This window comes from Labrus mixtus, chromosome 8, assembly GCF_963584025.1.
Source record: "Labrus mixtus chromosome 8, fLabMix1.1, whole genome shotgun sequence".
Lineage (NCBI taxonomy): Eukaryota > Metazoa > Chordata > Actinopteri > Labriformes > Labridae > Labrus > Labrus mixtus.
The window spans coordinates 8,755,536-8,783,486 of record NC_083619.1 but is presented as its reverse complement, the minus strand read 5'-3'; the positions used below and the strand labels follow the sequence as shown (position 1 = coordinate 8,783,486).

At 41.6% G+C, this 27,951-nt stretch overlaps 1 protein-coding gene across 3 annotated transcripts; it reads left to right on the top strand.

Annotated features, from left to right (window-relative positions):
* The first annotated feature begins 591 nt into the window (after window positions 1–591).
* sugt1 (SGT1 homolog, MIS12 kinetochore complex assembly cochaperone) lies at window positions 592–27,772 on the top strand. Of its 3 annotated transcripts, none has more exons than XM_061043487.1 (14): window positions 592–732; window positions 831–876; window positions 1,958–2,048; window positions 3,060–3,129; window positions 3,546–3,616; window positions 9,369–9,422; window positions 10,657–10,685; window positions 10,897–10,919; window positions 11,141–11,237; window positions 13,350–13,457; window positions 20,892–20,982; window positions 21,850–22,022; window positions 26,434–26,528; window positions 27,374–27,772. In XM_061043487.1, the coding sequence occupies exons 1-14, from the start codon at window positions 719–721 to the stop codon at window positions 27,387–27,389; spliced, it is 978 nt and encodes a 325-aa protein (XP_060899470.1). In that variant the 5' UTR covers window positions 592–718; the 3' UTR covers window positions 27,390–27,772. The 3 variants fall into 3 exon arrangements, with proteins under 3 accessions (XP_060899470.1, XP_060899469.1, XP_060899471.1); XM_061043486.1 differs by having other exon boundaries at window positions 619–732; window positions 828–876; XM_061043488.1 differs by lacking the exon at window positions 27,374–27,772 and having other exon boundaries at window positions 619–732; window positions 828–876; window positions 26,434–26,535.
* The last annotated feature ends 179 nt before the right edge of the window (window positions 27,773–27,951 follow it).

Sequence of the window (27,951 nt, the reverse complement as noted above, 5' to 3'; positions counted from 1 at the left end):
TATACATTCAGTATAACAGTAGTAAAAACAGATGCGTATGTGGCATCCATTGATATATCCAGACACTGATTGACAGTAAGGGTGTTTTATACTTCACTGCCCTTTTTTGACAGCTATGGTAGCTAATTAATTTGCAAACGGGAATAAGCTTATACATATTTAAATAATGGTTTACATTAAACTTCTAAAAAAAAATGTGTTTAGCCTCACAAAAATATTGCCCACAATAGTAGAATAGTCCTTTAGTTTATTTCATATACTGTTGATATTAATGGCCAAAGCCTGAGTGACATCACTTGTACTGCAGGGGGACTTTGGAAATGCTGTCTCACTTCAGCCAACCTAACATTAGAGCTGGAGCTGTCGATGAACTGCAGGATAATGCACTTTCACGTTGGCTTCCTTTTTGTAACACCAGACGATGCCGCTTAGTTTATTTATATCATAATAATGCAAAAGTATTTTCAAGGTGAGTTATTCAACGTTATACAATACAGTATGCATTATGTATAAAATATGTATTATTTATGTGTATATGTGTTAAATATATAAAACATATGTGAGAAAGCTGTCCTGCTGTGACTCCTCCAGGTCGGCAGGTGGCGCTGTGGCAGTGTGAGCGAACTGTGGCTGCTGACGCTATCACGTTTCAACAGTCTGCCCACCTTGCTAGAACTTTCCTGCCAGCACAAACATTGAGCCCATCTGCAGCAACACCATGGCAACCGAACGGCAAGTGCACGACTTTTACAAGATGTATCGTAATTATGTTTTACTACATTGTTTTAAAACAAAATGTTGACGGCTGGTCTCTTCTGTCGCTTCAGCAGCTTCTCCGACAGCTTCATAGACGAAGACCCACAGAAAGCTCTGGAGGTAAACATTAGCCTTACTTTCTTATAAACAAACAGAACATGCGACTTTTACAAATACATGGTTTGTCTTTCAGGTTACCACAATAACCTTTAATTATTCTGACCGGCTTTTAAGTGAAGTCACTGATTTTGAAACTGAAAGTAGCTAACCAAAGAAGCTAACGTTTCCTGTTAGCATTACTTTGAATGATAAGTTACAGCTCCCTTAACAAGTTAGCAGTGTTTACATTATCCTGACTTACTAACTATTTAATCCAGCACTAGTCTGTCATGTTTTTACAAGTTAACGTGCTGATAAACACTCGTTGTTTAGCCTACATGTCAACCTGTTAGCATGACAAACATTTAGTTCAATATGTGACTAATTCAAATGTGACATGGGTTAGGGTAACTTATGTTTACAAGTTTATTATCCTTACAACATTTTTATAACACTTTCCTTCTTGTAATTGATAATGGAGACTGAATTATTAACACTATTACAACTGTATTTGCAGGTCACGTTTAATATCCTGTTATTAATGATACAGCTACAAGTTTATTTGTTGAATAGAGGACACAATTAATCTTATTGTTTCTTTATTATTAAACGTTTGGTAGTGACAATATAACACAGACTAGAGTTTAAAGTAATACAAAGAAAAGGTTTAGCGATGTTGTGAACAGAAAATGACATTTGTATTACCAACATTACTTTGAAAGCCCTGCAAATCTTTGTCATTATGTCATAGCTTCTATGGTTGAGAAAGGAGAGGTGAGTCAGGAAATGTAGTTGAGTGCTGGGGTAAAAAAAAATAACAGTATCAGGAGAGATAACATGTTACAAACACAGTAACTGTGTTTCACAAACATGCAGAACAGCAGAAAGACGGGGATTGTTTGTTAAGCTTGTATTTTATTTATGTTTATCTAAAGAACAACGCATCATTCCTACACTGAACAATGTTATCACATATCATAAGATTTCCTCACCTTATCTCATCTCATCTCTATTCACGTTATCTCATCTCTATTCACGTTATCTCATCTCTATTCACGTTATCTCATCTCTATTCACGTTATCCTCATCTCTATTCCTCCAGGCACTAAATGAAGCATTGCAAGGAGAGTCGGACAACGCTGAGTGGTTCTGTCAGCGAGCCTATGCCCACATACTTCTCAGAAACTACAGCTGTAAGTCTACATACAGATGGTATTTTTTTAAAGTTTATTTTGGGGATTTTTATGCCTCTATTAAAGAGGACATATGATCCCCATTTTCCACCTTTTCAAACAGTCCCCTGTGGTCTAAATGAAACATCTGTGCTGTGCTTTGCTCAAAATAAAACATGAATCAAGCACCAGAGGAGGTTTGTGACCCTGTACAAACCAGCTCTCTCAGAACGCTCCGTTTTGGTGTGTGTGTCTTTAAATGTAATGAGCCCCCCCTGAGTTTTCCCTGTAGACATCACTCCTCTGTGGCAAGACTAAAAATGGCAGACCTGCGCAAAAGTTTTGCTCAAGGCTGGGAATGGAGTCCATGGGTGGAGATACCAGGGGAGGGTATTTTTTTTTTTACCAGAATCAAACTTGTGAGCACAAGCTGAGAAAATCTGAAACGGAGCATTTTTCTGTGTTGTAAGACTTATGCAGACCACAAACAAAGGACTGGATGGGTTTATTTCACATTTTGTGGGTCAGTAGACACTCAGGTTACCCAGATATATGTTCAAAAACACTGTAAAAGTGGATTTTTCATAATATGTCCACTTTAAGATAGAGTGGGGAATGACATGCAGGAAAGGAGCCATAGGTCAGATTTGAACCTTTGTTGCCCACCTAGAGGACATGGGGCGCACTCACTAACCACAATGCTACCAGCACCTTTACCCACATATGTTTGATCTAACAGAATGGGGTTTTATAGATTATTTTGAATGATTGCACTTTTTGTAGAAAATAGAAATATCCTAAGATTCTATTTAAAACTTAATTTTCTTTCTTCTTCTTTATTAACCACCCACAATAAATGAGTCGAAGAAATACAGTCCAGACAGTAGAAATAGCATCTCCTGGATGTCTTTGATTAAATATGGGGTCTTATTTAGCATTCACTGGAATATATTAGGGGGGCATTAATGTTTTCTCAGTGATACAGTAGGATGAATGTGTTATGAGGATCATTGTGTTGTCTTCTGTCCTCAGGTGCTGCTGATGATGCCAAAATAGCCCAGCAGCTCCAACCAAACCTCCCTCTTGCTTTCATCCGAACAGGGTGTGTACTATGATATGATAATGAAAATAAGGGATAGTCACACACATACAGCTTTTTGTTTATGTGCTCGACCAAATGACTGCCCCCCCCCCCCCCCCCCCCCCAAAAAAAAAAAAAAAAAAAATTAAGTTGAAGTAAAGCACATTGTCTTTGGGGCCCGAGTTTTTGTGTCCTTGTCAGAGTTTGTTAACAGGACTTTCTGTAGTTTTGACACATTTGCAGACGCATTTGAACCCACATTTCAGAGAGTTCTGTTCTATGAAGTCAGACTTTTCTCTCCTGGAGGGATTAAGCTAACGTACCAGAGTTGTTAAACTTCCTTAAAGGGCCCACAATCCAGATTTTGGGGTCACTTCAATTTGAACATGATTATCTAATTTAAGTGTATGTGGCATGTTTTTCTCTCCCACCTGCAGAATAGCAGAATACCACCTGAACCACTTTGAGTCGGCACACGCAGCTTTCACGCAGGGACACCAACTGGATGGTGAGTGCAACTTATTTTGGCCTTGAGTAAAAACTTTCCATCAACCCACTCTCTACCAACCACCAGCAGTGTCCAGCAGTGCCCTGTCTGCTTCACTCTCCTCACTGCATTCACAGTGCTAAAGCTGTATCACCAAGCCTTAGGACTAAAATACAATGCAGTAAGAAATCACAGTGATGCTGATAGGTTTTCAATTAGCGAGTCCCTGGAACCCACGAGTGGTGATTTGAGTGAGTCCCTGGAAAATCAAAATAAACTAGTAATTCTAGTACTTATAATAGAAGACAAGACAATTGTCACATTTAAGCCCGTGTTAGAAGAATAAAATATTGCTGTGTTCAACCTCAAATTCAGTATAACATAAAAAGACCGTTAAAAGAAATGTGTTTAAAATAAAAATGGGTCTGTGGGTACTTCCCCAGGAAATATTGAGAGTGAAACACTTTGATTCTTGTATATTTTTAGACTTTAGACTTCACTGTTTCCATGTGCTTTTCACAGCCTTGTTTCTGTCCAACAGACAATACCCACCAAATAATAATACATAGTATACATATACAAAACACGGTGTACAAAACAAAAAATGTCAAACAGGAATCAAAAGTTCCCACTCTGGTCTGTTCAGCGATACCTTTTGTTCAGGGCAGCTATAACAGCAGGGATACGGCTTTTCCCAAGGTGAGCCATTCTGCACCTCAGTGCTCTGTACCTCCATCCTGAGGGGAGTGGAGTGAGGTGGGTGTTCAGTGGGTGTGTGATGTTCTGTTAGGTTTGGTGTGGGGAGACCAATTATTCTGGCGGCTGTGGTTGTGATGCGTATTTTAAGTACCAATTTTTCATGAAATAATTTCTAAGTTTGTAAAGGGATACTTTTCTCATTGAAATATTAAGTATCATCTTTTCCACGGTGGTCTGATGTAAGACGGAGACAAGTTGACTGAAGGTCACGTTTCAGAATAATGAATAATCTGGATTTTAGACGGAACAAGGGGATTTAATTTCTATATGGTTATTACTGCTGGTAACATTTTTTTTAGTTGATTTACCATAAAAAGACTATATGCCCTTTTGAATACCACCTCCAGTCCTGAAAACATTTTTTAAAACGTTGATCTGTTTCCATGACAGACCTGTTGAACAAATCTTGGTTTAACAGTTATGAACTCTTACATCCTCGTCTATCTCTGCCTCGGTCACTGCTTGTGGCAACATGTTTCAACTGTGATTCATTCAGCTTACTATCAGTGTTCTTCTATAATTCATCTGCATGTCAAAGCATGCTTGATAAAAACATGCTGTAAATAAGGAGTGCGGGTGCTGAGTATTAAATAAAGAATAATTAATACTCTGATTGTGCTGCAGAAAAAGAGAGAGGGACAGAGAGCATGTGGACATAAGTGTGGTTATAAAGCCGTGTGTTACCTTGTATAACTCTCAGGTCAAAATGTTTATGAAATCCAATGCAGTCTTATAAAGATGTTTTGGGGCTTTTTGCCTTTTACTGATAGGACAGTGGATAGAGTATGTGGGAAAGGAGCAGCGGGTTGGCCGTCCGCTTGAAGGACTAAAAACCGTTAGGCCATTAGAGTTGTCTCATATGAACAGGTCCTCCGTAAGCTGAACTTGCATTCAGAAATCTGGGTTTAAATTTTTCATTTAGGAAAAAAAACGTTTAGTTGGGATGCCCTTAGCTGCAGGGCTCTTCACAGAAAACGTTCCACTTTTGATTACGATACAGCGCCGCCACCACCACATCGACGTTATGCAGTTAGAAATGGAAAAACTCACCAAGTGCAGTCCTTGGAAAACCATCTTCTTCAAGAAAACCCACGTCAAATTTGAAGAGGGCTGGAGGCGGTGTGAAATTTGACAGGGGTGGCCACCTAGTGATTTTGTTTGCAGTAAAAACCCTGTTTTAAAATGAGTTTGTTGTTCAATGTATCGTTCTGTGTGGAAAAGTTGAGGTGTGTCCCTCGGATGCATTGATTGTGACTGTACTGCATCATTTTAAAATGTAATGCTTCAGAGAATCAGGACCCAGCAACATCATGGTTTTGATTTCTCTGTCATTTTGTCAGTTTCATTTGGCAAACGCATACCTGTCTTCAATAGAAGTGGAGAAAAAATGGTTTTATGTTCTAATCAAGATTCATATTTTCTGAGATTTTAAATCAATTCATAACTTCCAAAAATATATTTTTTGGCTAATCAGTCACTCCCTGCTAAGTGCATTGAAACAAAATAATGTGTAATAGGGTTACATGACAAAAATATGACATTTTCTCCCCAGAAAAATTCAAAAGTCACTGTGAAATCAAAATCTGCTGGAAAAACTATCGTTGGCCAATATTCCCAACCAACTTCTTTGAAAGAGATTTTTCAGGATTGCATGGAGATGAGATACTCTTAACGGTCAGACCAAACAATCGGAACAAAAAGTTTAAGACAGTTTCTGTTTTGCCCACTGATTCCATTTTTTCCTTGCGACGTCATGGCAGTGACATCAGAGTGTTGTTCTTTGACTCAAACTTTCCCAACATGTTTATATAACGAGAGACCTTGTTGACCTTGTTGTTCATTATTGTTAACACATTTTTTTTTTAAGATTTATTTTTGGGCTTTTTGTGCCTTTAATGGAGAGATAGGACAGTAGATAGAGTCGGAAATCAGGGAGAGAGAGAGAGTGGGGAATGACATGCGGGAAAGAAGCCACAGGTGGGATGTGAACCCGGGCCGCCCCAGTGTTTCCCCAAGGTTTACACCATTAAGGGGGTGGGGACAAGCCGACACGACGACACAAACACTTGAAGGAATCTTGGTGTTCATGTGTTACTTTTAATGACAGCTGTCCTTTTCTATCGGAAAGGTATCCTTAAATGACTTATTTCCCTGATTTCTGACTCTATCCACTATCCTATCTCTACAATAAAGATACAAAAAGCCCAAAAATACATCTTTAAAAAAAAAAAAAACTTTTTTTTATTTTTATTTTATTTTTTTTATACTTGACCTTTAGGGACATGCACAGCGCTGCGCTCCTCCACTGGCTAAACTGTTCCTGTTTAGTGCCGCCCCCCCCAATATAATGGTAGAGGAAACACTGCGCCCGCTTGAGACGACAGCCTCCATACATGGGGCGCGCGCACTAACCACTGTGCCACCAGCGCCCCATTGTCAACACATTTGATGCTTTACCCAATTGTTTTTGTTGTAATGGCCATTGTTGCTGCATGGCTTCATATTTAGGCGTGTTACTACCTTCTGTAGACGCAGCGTGCGAAGAAGGCTGAAGAGGCTTAAGGATTAAGACCACATTTGTATTTGTTAAGTAAGCAGATGGAAACAGTTAGGCTGGCAGGAACAGAAACATGTTGTCTTTTTTATGACCACATGGTGTTGAGACAGGTCAACCTGAGTGATGGATATCTTACTGTTTTTTTTTTTTTAACCCAACAGTGACTGTCACAAGCTCGGAGCTGTAGAGCTGCTCATTTGCTCTGTGTTTGGGTGGGAAACAAAGGTTTGATCTGTTAAATGTCACCAAACATGCTAAGATACTCAGTTAAAGGCAGGGTTGGTCATTTTTGAAAACTAGTATGAGTTTGAAAGTAGCATTCCCTCAGTGCCCTGTCTACACCCACCCCCTCCCCTCTGTGCTCCCTCAAAAGCCACGCCCCTCACTTACATGCACAAGCGCCGTTGCACCAGAATGCGGACTTCAGCTCATCTCTTGCATTGTGTAGAAACTACGTCGTCTCATGTCTCATTAAGCGGTAAATAAACTCACAGGATAAACTCAGTCATCGCTGTTGTGCTTTCAGTGTGGGCTAGTGCACGTAAGGGGTAGAGAACGAGAGAACGAGCAGTGAGACAGGGAGGCGTGATTGGTTCACCAGATTGGTACCTCGTGGCAGACATTGGTTGACGTTTTTACAGGCTTACAACTGCTACAGGTTTTCTTCGTTCCTTTTTCAGAGAACATGAGTTATTAATGTCTGTCAGGACCTAAAGACAATTTCAACCAAAATCTTAAAAAGTTTATCTGGAGAAAATGACCAACCCTGCCTTTAAGGTCAGTTTGTCACGCCTACAATGACAGAGTTTCTGGGACTTTAAATCAAATAGTATCTTTATTTAGTGAGTGATTATGGAAGTAGTAGTACAGCAACACGATGTGGAAATAACTTTTAGTGCATTACAAATATTTACTAGCTTCAAGAGAGTGTTAATGAAATAATCATAAATGGTTGCTTTGTTTTGATCTTGAGGTATATATATACATTTAAATGATTGATTGATTATTAATCATGTAACAAGAGCTTCACTTTTTTAATCATTATTTTTGTTAATACTTAAATTGGTTTAACAGTGAAAAAGACAAGAGAGACAAGTGGAGCCAGCGTGAGGGTTAACGAGTTAATGCTGAAGAATAATGTATATACGTTTTCTACACATTCAGAGTTACAGAGAAGCTGATTTAACGTTGTGAAAGACGTGCTTTAAGTACTTTTAGGAGGGTTGACCCTATAGGGCTCTAATGGTGGCTGAAAGATGCCAGAGTGTTCAGAATCACATCGGTGGGAGAGTGGAGCGAAAAGTAGATCGACTCAGGGTCTGAAATCTATCTGTGTTATATTTTTCTTTATTTTATTTTTCTTTATTTTTTTAAAGCATAATATCACAGTATATTATACACCATCGATACGTGTCCTTGTCCAGTCTTTCATATAGGTCTTAGTGCATAAACATCAAAAGAGCCAATCGAGATCTGTCCTGTGTGTCACCCCTCAGTGCTGAATAAATCTTTCAGACTTTCATTATCCAGGTGAATAAATCCATTACTCTTACATCCAGAGTGCTCTCTTTACATACCAACATGTCTATATTCACCATGGCTACACTTATATAATACATACCAATGTGTCCACTTCAACTTTCTACCTTCTAACTTTTTTTCAGATGCTCTTCCTGTAAAAGTGTGCCCAGGTGTATTTACAACCACCTCAGTGTATTAGCTGACCATTTATGCATACAGTATAGAATGTATATGTAATCAACCTGTGAACGATACCTATGTACTAGTCGATAAACTAGTGAACGGTCTGCACTCACTCTCTACCACAGGTTCATGTTGCTAGTACTGCCTGACACATGCTCTGTGTCTCTGCTTCAATACAATGATTGAGGTGTAATGTGTTAAATATGAATCTCCTCATGAGGTTGTTTAAGTTGTTTTGAGCTGCCAGCTGCTGACAAAGAGGCAAGCCGTCTCTCTCTCTCTCTCTCTCTCTCTCTCTCTCTCTCTCTCTCTCTCTCTCGAAAAAGATTTGAAGTTCTTCAAATGTTTCAGTGTCATTGTTCGAGTCATATCAAATACCGTATTTTCTTTTCACATTGGAATTAAATTCATTCATTGTGATCATTGAGTTTGAGTTTCTTTTTACTCTGTACAATGTTTATGAAGAGATGTATGAAATAAAAAAAATTTCTAGTGGATCTCCTTTGTGCTTCAAGTACAACCCAAGGTGATGTTTAATAGACGAGTCATTAATAGATGAGTCATCTCTGCTTTAAAATCAAACCTATTAGGAGAATATCTTCAGCTTTCTCCAGCACTTAGTCAAACCACGTTAAACATTTTCATGATGTTTCAATTAAACGTTTTTACATCATTTACTGTATACTACTTCTATTTCTTCTTCTTTAAAAGCAGAATGAAAGAAAAATGTTTTTTTCTGTGTGTTTTCTACAGGGTCTGAAAAGTCCTTTGAGATCTGGATCAAGCGCTGTGAGGAGATGATGGGGGGTAAGTGACTGAACTGAGACTTCCATCGTAGTCGTTATATTATTGTTAGAATTTAGAGCTGATATTGCTTTCAATGTTAGGATTAAACAAAAATCAAATCGCTCAAATGTTTTGTGTTTCTCACACAGTGTTGCTTACGTCTGTCTCTTGTGACAAAAATGTTTTTGGACTTCATGAACCCTTACCATTCCTCGCTGTCTAGTTTAAAATCTTTCCTCTATCATCAAACACTAAACTAAACGTCTCAGCCAGGGAGCTGATCAGTCCGTCTGATCAAACAAATGAGCTTGCGCACATCCATGAGTTCACAGTGTGTGTGTGCGTGCTCACAGTCTTAGGGTGTTTAGGCAGAGCTGCTTATTCCAATAAAAGATGCATGCTATGTCTGGGCGCTGTGTTTCTGTCTGCCGCTGATGCTGGGGCCCTCTGGATCATCTCAAGTAAACAAGAGCATGAGTTTTGACAAACACGCTTCACACCCTCGTGCACACGTTCTCCCAGGGGCCGTATGATTCATCAGAGTTAACGCTACTGATGTTTGAAAGCTCCTGATGAGACCTAGCCCCCTTCATAGCCTGCGCTCAGACAGCATCCAGACACACACACACACACACACACACACACAAACACACCAGGGTTTACATAGCCCCTCCCTCTAAAACTTGAAAATACCCTACTTGAGCTTGCTAACACCGGGAGCAGTCGCTGAGTGTTTCTTCTGGTGACAGTGTGTTTACCACTAACCCACAACACTCACACAAAGACACAAACAAAGACACACACAAACCTGGTTATTCCATCACATGTGGCACCCTGCCTGTTTACAAATACACAAACACAGACACACACAGTCTGCTCCCCCTCCACTCTATTTGAAACGCGACCTCGTTAAGATGACATTAACACGCCTCCCATCAGCGCATCTCTCTCTCTCTGATAAACTCAGTAAATAATGCATGGTATCATGCTGGATGCTTACTGGGGCTCACAGGGCTTTTACTGGGCGTGGATGGACCAGTATACAAACTGGTGGCAAAGATGGAGAGTGTGTGTGTGCGTCTATGTTGAGGCACATAATTTATTTTCTGACAAGTGTGTGTCTGTTTAAAAGTTTGCATCTGTTTTAAACCCTTGTAATCATAATATTTTAGAGACTAGACCTCAGTCCAGGCTGCCTCAGGTGTGTATGAAAAATTTCCTACAACTCAATCAGATTTCTCTTTTCTCTTTTCAGAGCGGACACAGTTCTGCAGCGGCAACGAGGTGAGCCCCTCTGCATGGCCACATGGGGGCAGTAGAGAGCTTCTGCCATGTGTATGCTCCTGCTTTAAAAAAAGGAAGACTGACTGAGCTTCTTTTGTGTGTTTTTTGTGTCTTCTTCTCACTTTCTTTATTTTTCTTTCATCCCTGTGCATTATCACCTCATCATCCTCTCTAATTGTTATTCTTACTCGGGCGCTGAATGACCTGGCAGACACCTGCGGTTCCACCTGTGAAGTAAGTACATTAATATAAATCGGTTTTATTTTCACCATGTCTGTCTTACTTATTGCACCAGCATAAAGATTAAACATCCTGTAAAAACAACCATCGCAGACGATGAGCTGATTTTTATTCATACAATTAAACTCTGTATACTGTATTCATTACTTTAGTGATGAATACAGAAAAAATAAGACTGCCAACTGCTTGATCAGTTTTGTTTTTGTGTCCTGCAGACACGACTGGTACCAAACAGAGTCTCAAGTCATCGTCACAGTCATGGTTAAAAACGTTCCCAAGGATGGTGTGTGTGCCAACTTCATGGAAAAAGAGGTATAAACACACATGAATGCACAGTTCAACTGAAGTCACTCTGGGTTTTTTTCTATATCGTGGTTTTTGTGTGGAACAGAGATGGGATTCGCTTTTGGGCGTTTCCTCAGGGGGGCCCATTAGATGGGTCTCATACACACAGACATACACCCCCTCCCCATGGACCCATCTATGCCTCCAGTGGTGCCTTGTTAACATTGCCCCCAAAGTACAGATCTAAGAGCAATTTACCCTCCCCAGCTTCTCCAACCTCCTAATTGTCTGTAGATAGAAGACATAACTGATCTCGGATCAGCTTCAGAGCCCTCCAGGGACGACCTCCTTTCTTTCTTTTTTCCTCTTTTCCTTTGTCTCCTTCCACTTGTCTTTTTCTCTCTCAGAGGGGTAACTGCAGGGCACCCCAGGGAACGGCTTTGTCTTTCCTAATAGAATAACAAACTGAGTTTACCCCATTTCAAAAGAAAGAGTTCACTCTCTCCGTATCACACAGCCACTCGTTAGGCTCCTTCTGTGGTGGAAAGTACAGATAAGTTCATGTATTTTTTACTAGGTCAGTATATACAAAAGAAATTAAAGATGAAAGGCAGTGGTTCCAGTTCTATTCCCTGGTGACTGAGTGTGTGTACCTACAGATGGTGCAGGAATTCAACTGGAAATGAATTTTAAGTCTTGGATGGTTTTGGGAAATTGCCAAAAAGCTACTGTATCTAACTTTCTAAGCTTTTATCCCTGATGTTCTACTTCCAACATACGTTTGGAGCCAAATTAGAAAAGTCCAGTTTTAGCGAGATGGTAGGTGTTGAATCTCAGAAAATTACATTGTGAAATGATGAACTGTGCAGGCAAGGCGAGTGTTTCTTCAGGTGGGCAGGTTTAAGTGGTTTTGCCATCTGATGTGTGTGTAACGAGTGTGAGGCTTTGGGCCCCAGCCCAGGACATGTCCCTCTAACCAACAAGATCCCACACATCCACACGGCCCCAGTGAGTGACAGGCGGTTAGGAGCTGTCTGACCCCTCCACCACCGGTCACCGTGTGGCTGCAGGGGACAGAGCGAGGATACTCCTGGCTGCCACAGCAGCCACATCAGATCACTTTCCTCATAGCTGACACCTTCACCCCATCACTACTGATCTTTCTTTGTGCGGTTAAATGAATTTAATCTATATTAATGCTGCAGCTTCAACACAGGCAGTGATAAATCTGTATCTAAAATAGAACAATGCTGAATTCACATGAATTGAGGCAGGCAGAGAGCGAAACAGATGTCATTTTAGTGGACAAAAGCAGGACAGAAAACGAGGTGAGGCTCAGGAAAGCAGGAGAGAAAGGGAAAACAAACTGGATCTGGAATAGGGATGTTTCTAGAGACTAACTTCTCTTGTTGATTAAACTGATATTGAAATTCAGACTAGTCGACCTGTCTAATGGGACGAACCACTCAGACATCAGTCAAAATTGAGCACAATTTATTTACACGGCTAAAATCATTTTGCATGAAGTCTATTTAAGAAACAGTTCATCACATTCTGCAAAAACAAAATTGACGGTTCTTGGAAATACTTCTGAAATGTGTGACATTAAGCGGCTTGCATTACTCCGCGGGCAAACCATGTCACATTGGTTTTCTGAGTGCCGCTAACATAAGCAGTGCTAGCACCCCCAGGTTACGGTCCTCCTGCAGGTTAAAGTCCACATGTTGTATCCCAGTTTAACCTGCCGCAGCTTCTACTACCTGATGCTGTTAGTCTATTTTGCTGACCTACTGTACATGATCCAGGCAGCGTAGCGGGAAGAACAGGCCCATTAACCAGAGCTACAGCCCCTGCTAGTGGCGGGTGTCTGCGTTACAGTTAAGACGCAACATTTAACCAGCATCGTGGGACTATGGGAAAAAATGTTAATAATTAGTCAAACCAGCTAGTAATTCTGGTGCCGGCTGTATTAAAAGTCTGTATAAATTACGATCTGAAAGTACACTTTAGTAATAGTTATGGAACAAACTTGATTAGGACTCTCTTACTTATTTTTGTGTTTTTCTAGTTGATTTCTACCAAATGAATGCCACCCAGCAGGGGCTAATCTCTAACTTCTAATGTCTGTGATCTCTTCAGCTCTCTGCCTCGATAGGGCTGACATCAGGGGAGAACTACGACCTCAGCTTCCATCTCCTCCACCCCATCGTCCCCCACCAGAGCAGCTTCAAGATCCTCAGCACCAAGGTACCACACTCTGTATCAGCTCATGTAGTGAGTCAACATGCATTTGAGATGATTGGACGTGCTGTTTGTCAGACACCGTACTGTGGTTCATTACGCACACATGAGGCGGAAACAAACTGTGAATGCTTTCAACAATAGTTATATTGAATGTCCCACTGTGCACTTAAAGGCACAGAAAAGAAATGCTATGTCAGAGCAGGCAGAACAGAACAAGCTGGCTTTTTTCTTTTTAACTGGGCTCAGAGTTCTAGATGACAAAATGACGTCAAACACAAAGACAACAAAGCTGTGAGCATACAGTAAATCATAGTCATGTCATTTCCAGATTGTCTGAGGACAAAGATGTGTATTCAGGTCAAGGTAAAGTGAGGGAATATGTTACTTCTTCTGCATTGAAAACAAAGTGTATTGACAGACGATATTGTGTAACCAGTTTATGCACGTACGCTAATACTAGATGGTGTTTTTCAGATGTTTTTTTTCCTCTGCAGCGAGCCATGCTGTAGTGGAATATAAAAACTGTTTACCACTTTAATACGTTTCTGTCACTGAAAAACATAAACACGGAAGAAACAACATTTTTGGGTCACAGAAGCGCTTCGACTAAGTTTTTGAAAGTCAATGGAAAGTCACAGAATTTTCCCTCATAATCAGCGAGAACACTGTGTGTAGCCTCGGCGTCCTGGTAGTCGCTCTCAACAATAAAGAAGCAGACTATAAAACGTGTCAGGGGACATCTTTTATGTCCCTATAAAGAAAATATGATGTAGTAATGTCACACATTGGAGAGATGCAGGTGCTTCTCTGACTCTGCTTTACATCTCTGAACTCCAGTCTCTGCAGAACATCAAATATTCTCTCTGAATTCGGGATAGTGTTGTCCCGACAGCTGAGTGTTGATTCTTTTTTGATGTGAATAAACTTCAGATTTTAAATGTTGGATGATTTAAAAAAAAAGGCAAAGAAGAAAAGGGTTCAGGAGAGTTAAAGCAGCTAACGGTGTGTGTGACTGATCATTACTTGGGTTAGCTTTTTTGAGATTAACATCATAATCTCTTCAATAATTTAAAGCAGTATAAAGTCGGCTGTCACTACCCATAATTCCTTAATGCTGCTAAAGCTCACTGTAGCTGGAGTAGAACTGAGAAAATCCACTCTGGCTGTATACAGTGCGGCTCCTGTGGAGACGTTAGCGCGGTTCAGATGAGCAGCTAACAGGAGATTCAAACATCTGCACAAATCCTCCCACACACACACACACACACACACACACACACACACACATTTATCAGGGCCGTGCTCGCAGAGAGTTCCTCTGCTCAGTTTAAGGTGATTATGGGCCTAATGAGTAGGAAGGGCACTTTTTTTTTTTTTTTTACTAAGGACTAATTAGTGTGTATTCTGGATGATGTGGGCTAATGAGTGTGCTGGCTGAGTGTGTGCTGATTCAAGGTTGAGACCACTGTCAGGTTTTAGCTTCAGCGGATCAAGAGGCAGGTTTCTGTGCGAGATGTTTTTTATTTTTGGGGGAAGAATTGGTTTTAATGGCATTGATCCGATCCTGTCTTCCAATACAACATTACCTTGGATCCACTGTATTCATTTAAAATATTATAATGGTTGTTAATCAGAGAATAACAAGGACAAGAATCCAACTGCAATTATTCTGACAGATACAGTAATTGTTGTATGAATCATGGGAAAATGTGATTTCTTTCAAAAGATTTTTATTTTCTCTGAATTTCTGTCATCACAATTATGTCACATTTGTTTGGGTTCTTAAACTATAATTGTCCTCTTCCATCTGGAAAGCAAAATGTTTAGGCTCTGACTTCTCTGCAGAATTTGATCATAATTATAAATCAAATGTTTCTTTGATCATCTGATCTCGCACTCTGACACTCTGCTATTTCCAAAATAAAATTCTAATCAATTCAGCAGCTCTCATTTTATGTGGAAACTCAGTGGCACTAATATTACAACATGTATACATGTATATTGACTTAGGCGCATAGAAATTGAAGAACAGATGTGACAAAACACAGAAGCCTACATCCAGTGTCTGCACAGTATGGCATTAAGAAAAACTGCCAATGAGTCCCAGCCTCAGAGCATCCTTATGTCCTGTTCTGCAACCAGATGCAGGAGATGATTCTTTTGACCTTTTGAGGTCAGTGGACTTGGACTTGTACAGCACTTTCTTTGTTTCCTACATTGCTCAAAGCTGCTTTGACACTATATGTCACATTTACACCACATATTCACACACTCATGGAGAGGGCGCTACATAATGTGCCCATCATGATTAACTGATATTATGACAAGTCAGGTAAAACTACGACATAAAATGCCTCAGTAGAAATTCAGGGTCCAATGTCTTGTCCAAGGACTCTTCATCACATGGCTTCAGGTGCTTGGAATCGATCCCCCAACCTTCCGGTTGAGAGACATCCGACTCTCCCACTTAACCACAGCTGCCCCTTTATCTAAAACAAATACATAATACACACTATAATAGCGAGAATTTTCATTTTTAAAAACAAAAAGCAAGAGTCTCAGTATTTTGCTTCTTCACATCGTTGATTTGTAGGTGACATCATCATGTTTCTTTTAATGCAGTGAAAAAAATGAGCTAGTTGGCCCAGATGAATGTTTTCCTCAATCTGTTTAAATTAATCGTGATGGTCATTAGTATAAACAACAACAACAAAACATTATTGCTGGAGCATAATTTAGAAAGCTAGGGTTAAAAGCATTTACAGATATTCCAAGAATCAACATCGCATTTAGAAATAATATGAATTGAGATCTTTTTCTGTTACAGTGGAAACTATTAAAGCCTTTGCAATCTGATGATTAATATGAAAGTATATATACAAACATCAAACAAGTTTCACATTTGAGGGGCATCAAGTGGATAAAGAAACTCCAAAGATATAAATCACAACACGCCAATTAAATGAAATCGCAGAAAGAAGTGTAGGTACTTACTTACTCTCTCTAATGTGGACTTAAAAGTGTTAGACGGTTGCAATAACTTTCTTCAGTTTATTTGGCACAGGGGGAATGAAAAAGGCAGCTCTGGACCACAGGTGCAGGAAGTCTTCACTCTAAAGTGCCTCAGTAGCAAAAAAAATTTGATATGTGATTATTAGCGTTGTATAACCTGACGTCTACATCATGTGCATTTTGTCCACGGGCTATACAGTGCCGAACAGAGTCTGACCTGCACACAAACTGCCCCCTCTCAAAACAGCACTCACTCTCACTCACTGCCTCGCTTTTCCATGGCAACAGCAGACACTGCATACCAGAGGTGCACGTGGGCTGCAGCTTAAACAAGGGCTCAGTCTTACAGAGACCACAGCTGAGGATGGTCTTAGACTATGTTTCATCTATCTACAGCCTCTGCTTTCTTCCACATTTACCTTCTTATCTTTGTGTTTTCAATCTTTTACATCAGACACATAAACACACACACACACACACACAATCTCTGTATCTCTTGCTGTCCTGCACTCAAACATACACACACACACACACACACACACACACACACACCTTTCTTTACAGAGTGTGCAAACCCTCCTCTCCTCCCACAAAGCCCTGACTGTTCCCTGGTCCACTGGGCTCCTCTGGTACACATGGCCCCTACACACCCACACACACACACACACCATGAAGCTCATAAGCCCTCACTGTTAGGTGCTTTAGAGATGTTTTGAACCTTTAAATGTTGCAGCTAACTCTTCTAAAAGTCATCAGGTGAAATGTGTGTGCATACTGAGAGAGACCCCGACAAACCCAGCCGCCTGTCGGTGCGTGTCTCATTTACATATTTTGGAGCCGTTTCATTTTTCTGAAGCCAAGAAGCCACTGGGGGGAAAAACATTCAAATGAACAACGGCATCAGCAAATCAACTTTCTCCAGATTGGCATGCATCCCTAATGAGCGTTTAGAAAAAAAATTGCATTGCCCTCGGAGCTGTTGATTCCCAACCAACATCAGTGTGTCTGTGTGTGTGTGTAATAGGCTGCCCTGCACTCTGCGCTCCACAATGTTTACGCTTCATCTCCTCGCTGTCTTTAAAGACAACTTAGCAGGGGGAAGCTAAGCTGTCCAAGAGCGCACACACACACTCACACACACAATTGCAGAGGCTGAACAGTAATCTTTCGACACACTGTGTCATTTTCTCAAAGTATTTGCTGTGTGTGCGTGCTTGTGTGAGTGTCGTCTGTAGCACATTATCGTCAGTGCGACCTCCTCCTGTCCTCCCCAACGACAGACATTCCGACCGCAGGGGTCACCGCGACAACGGGGAGCCAATTACACACCAGTGTGTTTGATCAGAACAGACGGCTGACGAGCACACACTCAGAGGCGTGCGCGCAAACACACTCAATGCAATTCGATCAACACTCGCTCGTTCATTCAGCTCCGAACTCATCTCTCTTTGGAAAATAGCTTAAGTGGCGTCTCCGCTCTTTAATTTGCACGCCTGTCAACGTCTAAGAATGTTTATATTTATTTCATTTCTGCATCTTTCAGGCCTTGTTTGTATTGAAATCTGCAATATCTTGGGGAGAAAAAGGGAAGAAGATGCCGGTTTAGGAGTTGTGGCAGTTAGGAGCAGGAGGGGGTCGATGGGTACAAACGCATGTGACAAGCGACACGGGACCCCGGTGCCCCTCTGTAAATAGCGTGTGTGTGTGCGTCTACATGTGTGTTTGTGTGTGTGCTGTGCAGATTGTATGGTCCAGCCCCTGGGGTCCTGTGGGTGGTGGCCCCTGTATGTGGCTCTGCTGTCACATCCCTTCACGAGCCGTTGCCTCGCCTGTCACACACACAGAAACGCATACAGAGAGACACACACACGGCGCCTGGCCTGCCATATCCCTTAAAAGCCAGGAAACACAGATGTGGCAGCAGATTAATGTTGTATGGCTCAGGAGCACGCATACAAGAACGCACACACAATTTGACACACACATAGCGGATCCTCGAGTTCTGCTGTGTTTCACACCACACAAACGTTAAAGTCAATTAAGGGCTTCTGCAGAAATGGCTGCTAATTCACAGATAACATTAAATTAGTTTTGTCAAAAATATTTGGTCCTTTTTTGTCCTTAAACAATTACAATCAATTCTTAACATAACTGTCAGACAGGCTGTCAACAGGCTGCCTTGTTAAAACTGAAAAATGATACTCGACAAGCTGGATATCTGGACTAACATTAGTTAAAGATAACATCAGTACATGCGAGGGTAAACAAAAAATCCATAAACACATGAAAGAAGACAGGCATATCAGTCTGACTGGCAGTTAGCAGTATATGTCTGCAGTAAGGGCAGGTTTGGTAAATCCACATTTAGATCAGTACTGAAGTCTTCAAAGAGAGTCTGAGACCCCTAACAGAGCTCAAAGCAGCACCTCGGCCAACGCTGCAGGTGCACCTGTCAAAAAAAAAAAAAAAGTGATTTGACACACCAACGGGAGCTGCCTCAGAAAATCAATGTGAGCCAGTTTAACAAATACAAACAGTCACAATGCATGATCAGAGTTTATAATAGATGAGCAAAGAAAGCAGTCATTGGGTGTGTGAGGCGTGGTATACCCTGAATAGATCACCAGTCAATCACTGGGTTGACACATGGAGATAGTCAACCATTCACTCTCACATTAACACCTACAGACAATTAGAGTCGCCAATCATCCTCGTGAGTCTGGGCTGGGTGAGGAAGCCGGAGAGCCAGGAGGCAACCCACATAAAACATGGCACACAGAAAAGCACCTGTCTGTTCAGGGAATCTAACCAGGAACCTTCTTGCTGTCTAGCAACAGTGGTAACTATTGCATCAGCATGCAGCGCCATGCACACTGCAGCTACTCTATTAAACGTCACATCGTCATTGCATTTTTGAACTCTTTATCAAACATGGTAGATTTTCCTTTAATAGTTCGGTCGTAGCGATACGTGATCCAGTTCATTCGGACATGTTCACATAGGCGGTTAGAGACCACTTTAGGTCTTTTGTTCCCCTGACCACACCTGGCATCAGAGCTGGATGTGATCATGTATGATATGTTGTACTTAAAACTAGTAACCCACTAGTAGTGTGGCGCTATGGTGAATTCTTTTAAATATCAGTCAATCTGCTCCCTGGTTTCTTTTTTAATGGTGTTGTTCTTTGAGTGTCAGAAAGCAGTAAAACATGTGTTAATATCTCACAGCTCTAAAGGACTTATTCAGAGTAATGTTTTTACATAACCGTGGCCCAGGTCTTATGGCAAAGGCTTGTGGGGGAGGGATGTCCGATTTAAATTAACAGAGAATCAGGCTGTATGCACAAACTTGCAAAAAATAAAAGTTTGGTGACACATTCCTCTGAAGGCTGAATGTGAATTATTCGGGCTGTAACCTGTATTCTCAGCAGAGATCTGCTTTTTTTAGTCTCTCAGCCCGTCGCAGTGCAAGCCAAAAAGTTAATTTCGGACACTGCACAGATGCCTCGCTGTGCACAAGGCCCTTTGTGGGGCAGAAAGCGCTGACACACACCTAAGTGATCTATCAGTATGCCGCTACTCGCACTCACTCGTCACGTTGGTGGCGAAGGCAGCAGCGATCACACTGTCTCTTACTTCCCTCAATCTGCTCCCCTCACTCACATTTCACTCTCTGCCTCTTCCTCTCTCACCTTGTCGTCCTCCTGGTTTCTTTCCTCTTCTCCGCTCGCACCTTCATAAATTAATCATCACATCGCCAAGCAGAGCAGAAATGTTCCTTAATTGCACCAACATAACCAGCGCTGTCTTTCACATGCACACATATCAAACGCACATGCCGTTAATGGGTGGTAGGGGGTGAATATGAGGAGGAGGAGGAGGAGGAGGAGGGGGTTGGCATGGCGCTACAGCTTGCGTGTCGCTGGTATGTGCGCTGTCAATGCAGCTCAGTGTTAAAAGTGTCCACGTCCTCTCTCCCCTCATTGTTTTTCCTGCTCTCCCATGTTCTCCTGGTGTAATGATTTGGATCAGACACTGCTGTGTGGAATTAGGATCTCCCTCCTCTCCTTCCCATCCCTCTCTCCCGCGCGCTCCGTCTCTCACACTGGCCCTCTGGCTGACAGGCATCTCATTAGTGCAGTATGTCTGTCAGTGAGGTTCGAGATTGAGCTGTGCCCCCGCATATCCCTGATGTCTCACACACACACACATGCACACACACAGGCTGGGTTGACAGGCAGTCTTTCTCTCTGGCCTCAATAATGATCTGATGTCCTGTACTTTTAACATGTCACTGTAATGGATGCGTTATTTTTGTCGCACGCCTAAAAGAAGCCCGTTTTGCTAAACATTGTTATCTCCCTTGTTTCCTCTCCTCTTCCTCCCCCCCTCTCCTTCCCTCTCCTTATCACTCTTCATCTGTCAGGTGGAGTTCAAGATGAAGAAGACAGATGCCATCAGATGGGAGAAGCTGGAGGGAGAAGGACAGGAGTCCAACATCAAACACTTCAATCCAAGTCAGTCTACAGATTCGGCATTTTACGCTCCTCTCCTCTCCCACCACCACCAACCATCCCCCTGTCTCTGCTCTCATCTCTCCCTCAGCCTCTTCTTCTTCTTCATTTCTGCTTTTTCTCTCGCTCTGCAAAGATCAATATGAGCTCCTGTGTTTGTCTGTTCACGCTGAAATGAGAGTGGGCAGTGAAGCCCTGCTGGAGTCTTTCATTAGTCTGACGGTGAAAGTAGGCAAAGAGAGGGAAAGGTATGACGGCGAAATATGACTCAGTGTTTTAGCCCACACAGTCCCATTACTGACAGGATTAATTACTTATGTAAGTGTGTGTGGAGGGGGAGTGAAAGTTAAGTGGGCAGCCAAAAATCTCCAGCTAGTGTTTATAAGAGCATGCTCATAACTCGGGCTGCCGTTACATTCAAACACGATATCTGACATCTGATTTTCTGGGATCACATCGCCGTTTATGTCCAAGCTTGGCCTGAATATGTCTGCAGCACGTCTGCTGCTGTACTTATGTAAATCTGCGTCTGGATTACATTTCCCCGCTCTCCTTCTCCATCTCTTGTTGGGATTATACAGTGGGCGTATTTCATCCTGAAAATATAGAAATCAAATCATAATGTGATACTTCAGCTTTTCAACTTGGATGATTCAGTTGCAGAGTGAGCGAAAGGAATTCATTTGATGAGACTTGGTGTGATGAGATGATAAAAGTCAGTTATTAAAATTGCTTTCAATTAAAATTACAATTAAAAAGACTCTTTCCACAGAAGAAATTAGCTGTTTCTCTGAGGCTCTTTGCAGGGATCTAAGAGTTCTCTGACTTTTTCTTTCTATTACTGAAACTGTATGAACTTCTCCCCATCAGACCAGTACCCGACATCGTCTCACTACACCCGTAAATGGGACAAGATGGTGGTGGATATCAGCGAGGAGGAGAAAAACGAGAAGCTGGAGGGAGATGCAGCGCTCAACAAGCTCTTCCAGCAGATCTACTGCGACGGCACAGACGAGGTCAAACGAGCCATGAACAAGTCTTTTGTAAGTATTGGTCTCAAGTGACAGTGTTGTATTCCTTGCAATAAATAAAGCACCTGTTTGTTGCCAAGCCATCTCACACCGCCTTTTTTAAAGGAGATCTATTATACTCATTTTCACCGTTAATGATGTCAGTAGTGTTGTGTAGCTCAAAGTCCTCCTTATTTGTCTTATACTGGCGTCAGTAAAATCCCTCATTTCAGCCTCTGCATGGAACTCTTCAGTTCAGCTGCTGTCTCTTTAAGGACCTCCTCCTCACCTGCCCTGTTTCCTCCGATTTGCCAGCTTTGTTTGCAGTCACAGGGAAATTTGAGTGAGCTTCCGGCTGGGCATGTCCTACAGCTCCACTCTGCTACAACTTCTGTGTATCTTGTTTTTAAAAAAATGTTGCAGAGGTTTAATATGAACATCTAACATCGTAACATTAAATGTATCTATTTAAAGATGGATCAGTATAATAGATCTACTTAAACGAGTTTGTTACGTAGCAGCTAGGAGCCATCCTAAAGCCAACTGAATCACCCAAAACAAACCCCATTTTCCTAGCTAACTGCACAAGAGGGACACTGAGTAGAAGTTCATGTTGTGTACTGTTTGTTTTTCACAACACATTCAGAGCCGTTATCACTTGTTCTGTTTTCACTGTTAAAGTCCCCATGAAATGAAAAATACATTTTCACAGTTTTAATCCAGCCTTCCTGCTTTAAATGTTAATTTATTCAAATTCAAATAACTTTATTTATCCGTTAGGAACTTCAGTTGTGTAAAAAAAGCATCAATGCACACACAGCTCACATGACTGACAGCACAGCACAAAAAACAAACCACTCTCTCACACACACACACACACACACACACACACACACACACACACATCACCATCCAAAGAGTCCTGAGTGAGTGAAAATATATTTTAATAAAGCATTACTTGAGTGTTTTTACATCAAAATAACCTTATTTCCACTTCCTGTATAAAGTATCAAATGTCGGTCAACTCGTCCTGCGCTAAGGGGCGTTTACTAATTTATTGACCAATTAATAAATATCATCCCCCAAAACTTAAACCATTCAGTGATGAGGTACAGCTAGATAGGAAAATACCTTTTTATCTGAACTAATCACAAACATTTAGCAACGACAAAGTGTTGTAGTCAAGACCACACTAACCGAGACCAGAGTGCTCCAAGACCGAGACCAAGGCAGGACGAGACAAAGACCATAATTATCACTGAAAAATCATCAACTTGTCACCCTCTTAGACCGTAACACCGGGAAGGTTGCGGCCGAAACCGGGGAAGTTATTTGTTCTTATTGAAAGAGACCTTTTCCTGCTAATCACAGTAATGACATTGAAAAATAACCAATCAGTGGTCTTGACTGGTCTTGATTTAAAATCCGGAGTCCTCCTAGTCCGAGACAAGACTGAGAACTTCATAAAGGCATCACAAGACCGGTCTTGAGACCAAGACCGAATTTGAATACTACAGTATTTAATAATGATTGTACTGAAGTTATTACAACATTTCTTAAAAAAGTGTAACCCCAAGTGTATCCCCAGCATTTAGTGTGTAAACCAGACTTGAGCTGGTCTGAAGGTATTCTGAGAGGTTTTTCGTTGCTGTTCAGTAGTTTTCCAGTAGGACTGTCCTCTCGTTGCCTTTTTGCCTCTGCCTACATCCCATCTCTTTCCTCCTCCATTTGAACAAGTTACTCATCTGTAAATCTAAAACATACAGTCAACCATCAAAGTGAAATGAGTCACAGTCGTCACTCCTCTGGAGGGCCGGCCATTGTACTTTATTTTAGAAAATCAGATTGCAAACAAAGTCTCTTCAGCCTGCCCACAATCTGAACTGACAGCAGCCCACAGATGCAAACAAGTTCATTTGGGACATCACAGCTGTTTCAACATACATTGTTTACCTGAATTGTGTTACATTTGCCACCATTATGATAATAAGATTCATGCTAAAAAAAATCTTCTTTTCATTTATTTAAAGCACAAACAAGTCTGTAAACAACTGTGAAGCTGCATATTTTTATGTCCATGCTCATAATAGTGAGTAAAAGGAATATAACACATGCAGCAGTGACAGCTTGTCGATTTAATGAGCTTCTGAAAGAGTGCCTTTATGTGTACGGAGAGATGTGTGTAAGACTGAGTGACTGCAGCTAAATGTTTATTGATGATTGGGTGAATCAGCAATCAGTGTTGGTTGGGATCCATGATGTTGGGGAAAAAAGGCATGGACAAGTGGAGGGACAAATTGTGGAGAGACATTTTGGAATAATGAAAGGTTTCACAAATGGACCTGTGTGTCACTGAGCTATATGCAGGAGGGGGGCCCAATGGAGAACTTAAATTCTGGCAGTAGATGTATCTATAAGAAGGCAAACATGTGCAGGAAGACCTGGATACTTAAAGTTCTGTCTTTTTAAGCAAACAGTCAGTGATGCGATCGACTGTTTAAAGACAGCAAGATGACTTTTTTTTTGTCAGAAAACACTATCTCTCTGGAAGGGCGTGGGTGGCTCGGGCTTTCTTGCACCATGCCCTATTGTTTACAGTGAGAAGGCAGACTCAGAGGGCAGATCAAACCCATAACTGTGGGAGTGTCACCCACCTGGGGGAGGGGTTACTGCCCTTTGTGATGTCATGAAGGTAAAGTCTCCAAACAGCATGTTCAAGCACACATTTTCAGGCAAATGTGGAGCAGGAAAAAGATGGAGAGGATGGACTTTTCTCATAATCTGATGGTTTGTAGACAGACTAAGGGCACATGGAAAACCATGGTGAAGTGGATGTTGCATAATATGTGACCTTTTAAAGTAGAAAATCATTAGCACATCTACTCAAGCAGTGGTAAGCATGTAGCTGCATCTTTCACACAAGCGCACTTTGGGATTTCTGTTTTAGATAACAAGATGACCTCAAGGTGAAGAACTGCTGAACACTTATGAAAGGATTTGCTGTCATCTCAGACATCCGACCTAACGCTGACGGTGTTTAAACATTCATGTTGAGTTGTCACTTCTGTGTTTGGAGCAAAAGACATGAAGAGGAGTAAAGGTCAGCTAAAAGGGCAATAAGAACTTTGAAATCTTTGACTTAGAAATACCCCAAAAAATTAGGAAAAAATTGGTTACTGGCCTGGGTAAAAAAAATGAAATCCAGCTTGTTCAGCCGTGTATGCTCAGTGAACAATGCTGAGGTGGACTTGTCTTTTTTTATCTCACCTTAAAAAAAATAAACGTCCCATTACTTTCAATGGCTGATTGTCATGTGGTACCACTGCCAGACGGGGTTAGGGTTAACCCATCTGAAAGCTGTTTGCTACTGTAGCTGCCATTAAATGACAAAAGAAGAAGAAAGCATTAGTGCCAGGTTAAACAACTGTAGCGTAACAGACTGCTAACTAAACAGAAAAATCTTTTACGTAGCGTAAAGGGGATTTCAGGTAGGATGTGGTGGGCGCTGCACGCCGCTGTCGAACCCATTTATTGTTTATGTGAGTCTTGGTGCAACTCTTCCCAGGCTGTAAATTGCTCCCAGCCTGAAGTACACCTGGAACGGGTTGTTACAGTGCTGCAGCTCCTGGACGAACCCAAACTCCCCCAAATCCTGTCGTTCCCTGATGATTTCACAGACTCTTCTTCTTTGCTTGCTCTTCAGCAGGAAAAAGAGCGACCAGGGCGTTCTACTGAATAGTGGACAGATACATTGTGCATCCAAAAAAAAAACTTAACTCAGAGAATGTGTGTGATTAGTTTGCAGATTGATATCTTCATCTGTATAAACAATCCTTAAACCTCATATCATTGTTTGTGTGTACCCACAAGCACACCTGCATACACATACATACTGTATACACAACCAAATTCCAACCCCTCGTTTAACTCCCTGGTGAGTGACCATAAACCCCCACCCATTCCCCAATTAACTTTCCCTTCTGCTGTCAACAGATTCTGAAGGTGAGAGAGCTTCAGACCAAGACCATGAGGTCTTTTCTTTTTTTCCAAGGACAATATAATTGAGCATCTCTTAACTTGAGAAGCGATCTGTTTTACTTTAAATGAAATGATCAATTATACAATCTATTTTACTTAACATTGTTAAGTAGTTTCTAAGGTTAAAAATACCTTGATGGGATACTTAACTGTTAGAATGTTATTGGCATTTTCGGGTATTTGTTAGCATCAAGCAAACAAAGGAAGACCCGGTTCATTTGTGAAGAGAGGAGTCACAAGCAATCATTCTGATTTTATTTGAATTTTGGCCAGTGCCTTTCTAATAGTAATTTTACATGGAGTGTACATCCCTAATAGAAGGTGTTCCATAAAAAGAATTCTATTTGATTAAATCGACTGAAGTTAATTTCCTGTCTGTCTCCTCCCCCCCCCCCCCCCCCCGCAGATGGAGTCAGCTGGTACGGTCCTGAGCACCAACTGGAAAGATGTGGGCAAGAGAAAAGTTGACGTCAGCCCACCGGACGATGCAGAGTTTAAGAAGTACTGAACACCTCCTGTCTCCTCTCTCTTTCTCTCTCTCCTTCTGCTTTTTCCTCTTCCCCCTCCTCTTTCTTCATTTTGGTCCATCTCAGCTTCCCCCTCTCCCCCTCCTCTTCCTCTCAGCAGCTCAAGCCCAATTCACACATACTCCGTGCGCGCCGCGGTCCGTCAGTGCCACGCACTACGTTGTACTTAGCTGCCACTCTAGTCAATCATTGTGTTCACACAGCGCGCGCTGCGGTCCGTCTCCGGAGCGTGCCACCGACGGCACTGCGCTCTGCTCCGTTTCAAATACGCAGCAAGTCTATTTTCGCCGGAGTACGCTGCAGGCACGCGTCAAGCTGGACAGAATATGACAACCCGGACAGGAAGTCAGACAAGGAAACGCACAGAGCATCCGGTCAATTTCAAAATAAAACACAATATACGGACTCGCGATCGTATTTTTCATCACTTTATCAACATTACGTCAAAACAGGAACCGAATTAACAACAATGCATCCTCAGAAAGACAAAGCAACATGTTGTTTGCATGTTTTTCTCTTTATTCACGCGGGAATAGAACTTGTAGTTCTCCTGTGATGTGTCATGGGTGCGCTGACGTCCCAGAAACGGATCCAGTGTGAATGGGCGCGAGCCGTCTGACGGAGCAAAACCGTGGCGCTGACGGACCGCGGCGCGCATGGAGTATTTGTGAATTGGGGGTAAGTTGTGTTGTTTCTCCTGTGTTCTTCTCACTAAGTGCAGGGAGCCTCTGTGTTCCCACTTTCACTCTTTGCCTACTCTCTGCAATAACTAACAGCCAGATGGGGTCATTTAATTTAAATAATCTCTTCTTTTTAAAGGCCCATGGACTCTTAAATGGATTCAGATGTGACTGACAGACGTGAACTTTTTGATCCGGAACATTATTTTTTCGTTCTCCCTTCAGCCTCTCATCATTTTTTCACCGCCCTCCATTCAGGAACATTTCATGTCTTCTGTTTTCACTGCTTGTATAAAAACTGTAAAATTGTTTTCAAAAAAAAAAAAAAAAAAAAACATATGAGAAGTTAGAATGACAAGACTGTGTTTTTTTTTTTTTTTGGTTCATGCAGTCTATTCTGTACACTCAGTAAAAAGTCAACAGCAATACTGACTTGTCTGGAGAGTGTGACACGTCAGCCAGGGGCTTATTACCGCTCGTTCCCTCAGTGTGATTCAAGCTTCAGTGTAAATAAAAGATTTGTTGTTTGGCTCACAAACCTTGTCTCCTGTTTTATGGTTCGTTGTCTCTGGAAAGAGTTTTGGACGGGCCCCAAAGTCTCTGAAGGGATGCATCAGATGCAGAAGCAGCGATATATTATGACGGGCAGCGGTGCTCTGTGATTAGATGCTGAGAGGAATGAAATGTGGCATCGCTGATAGGAGAGCAGGCGGTTCA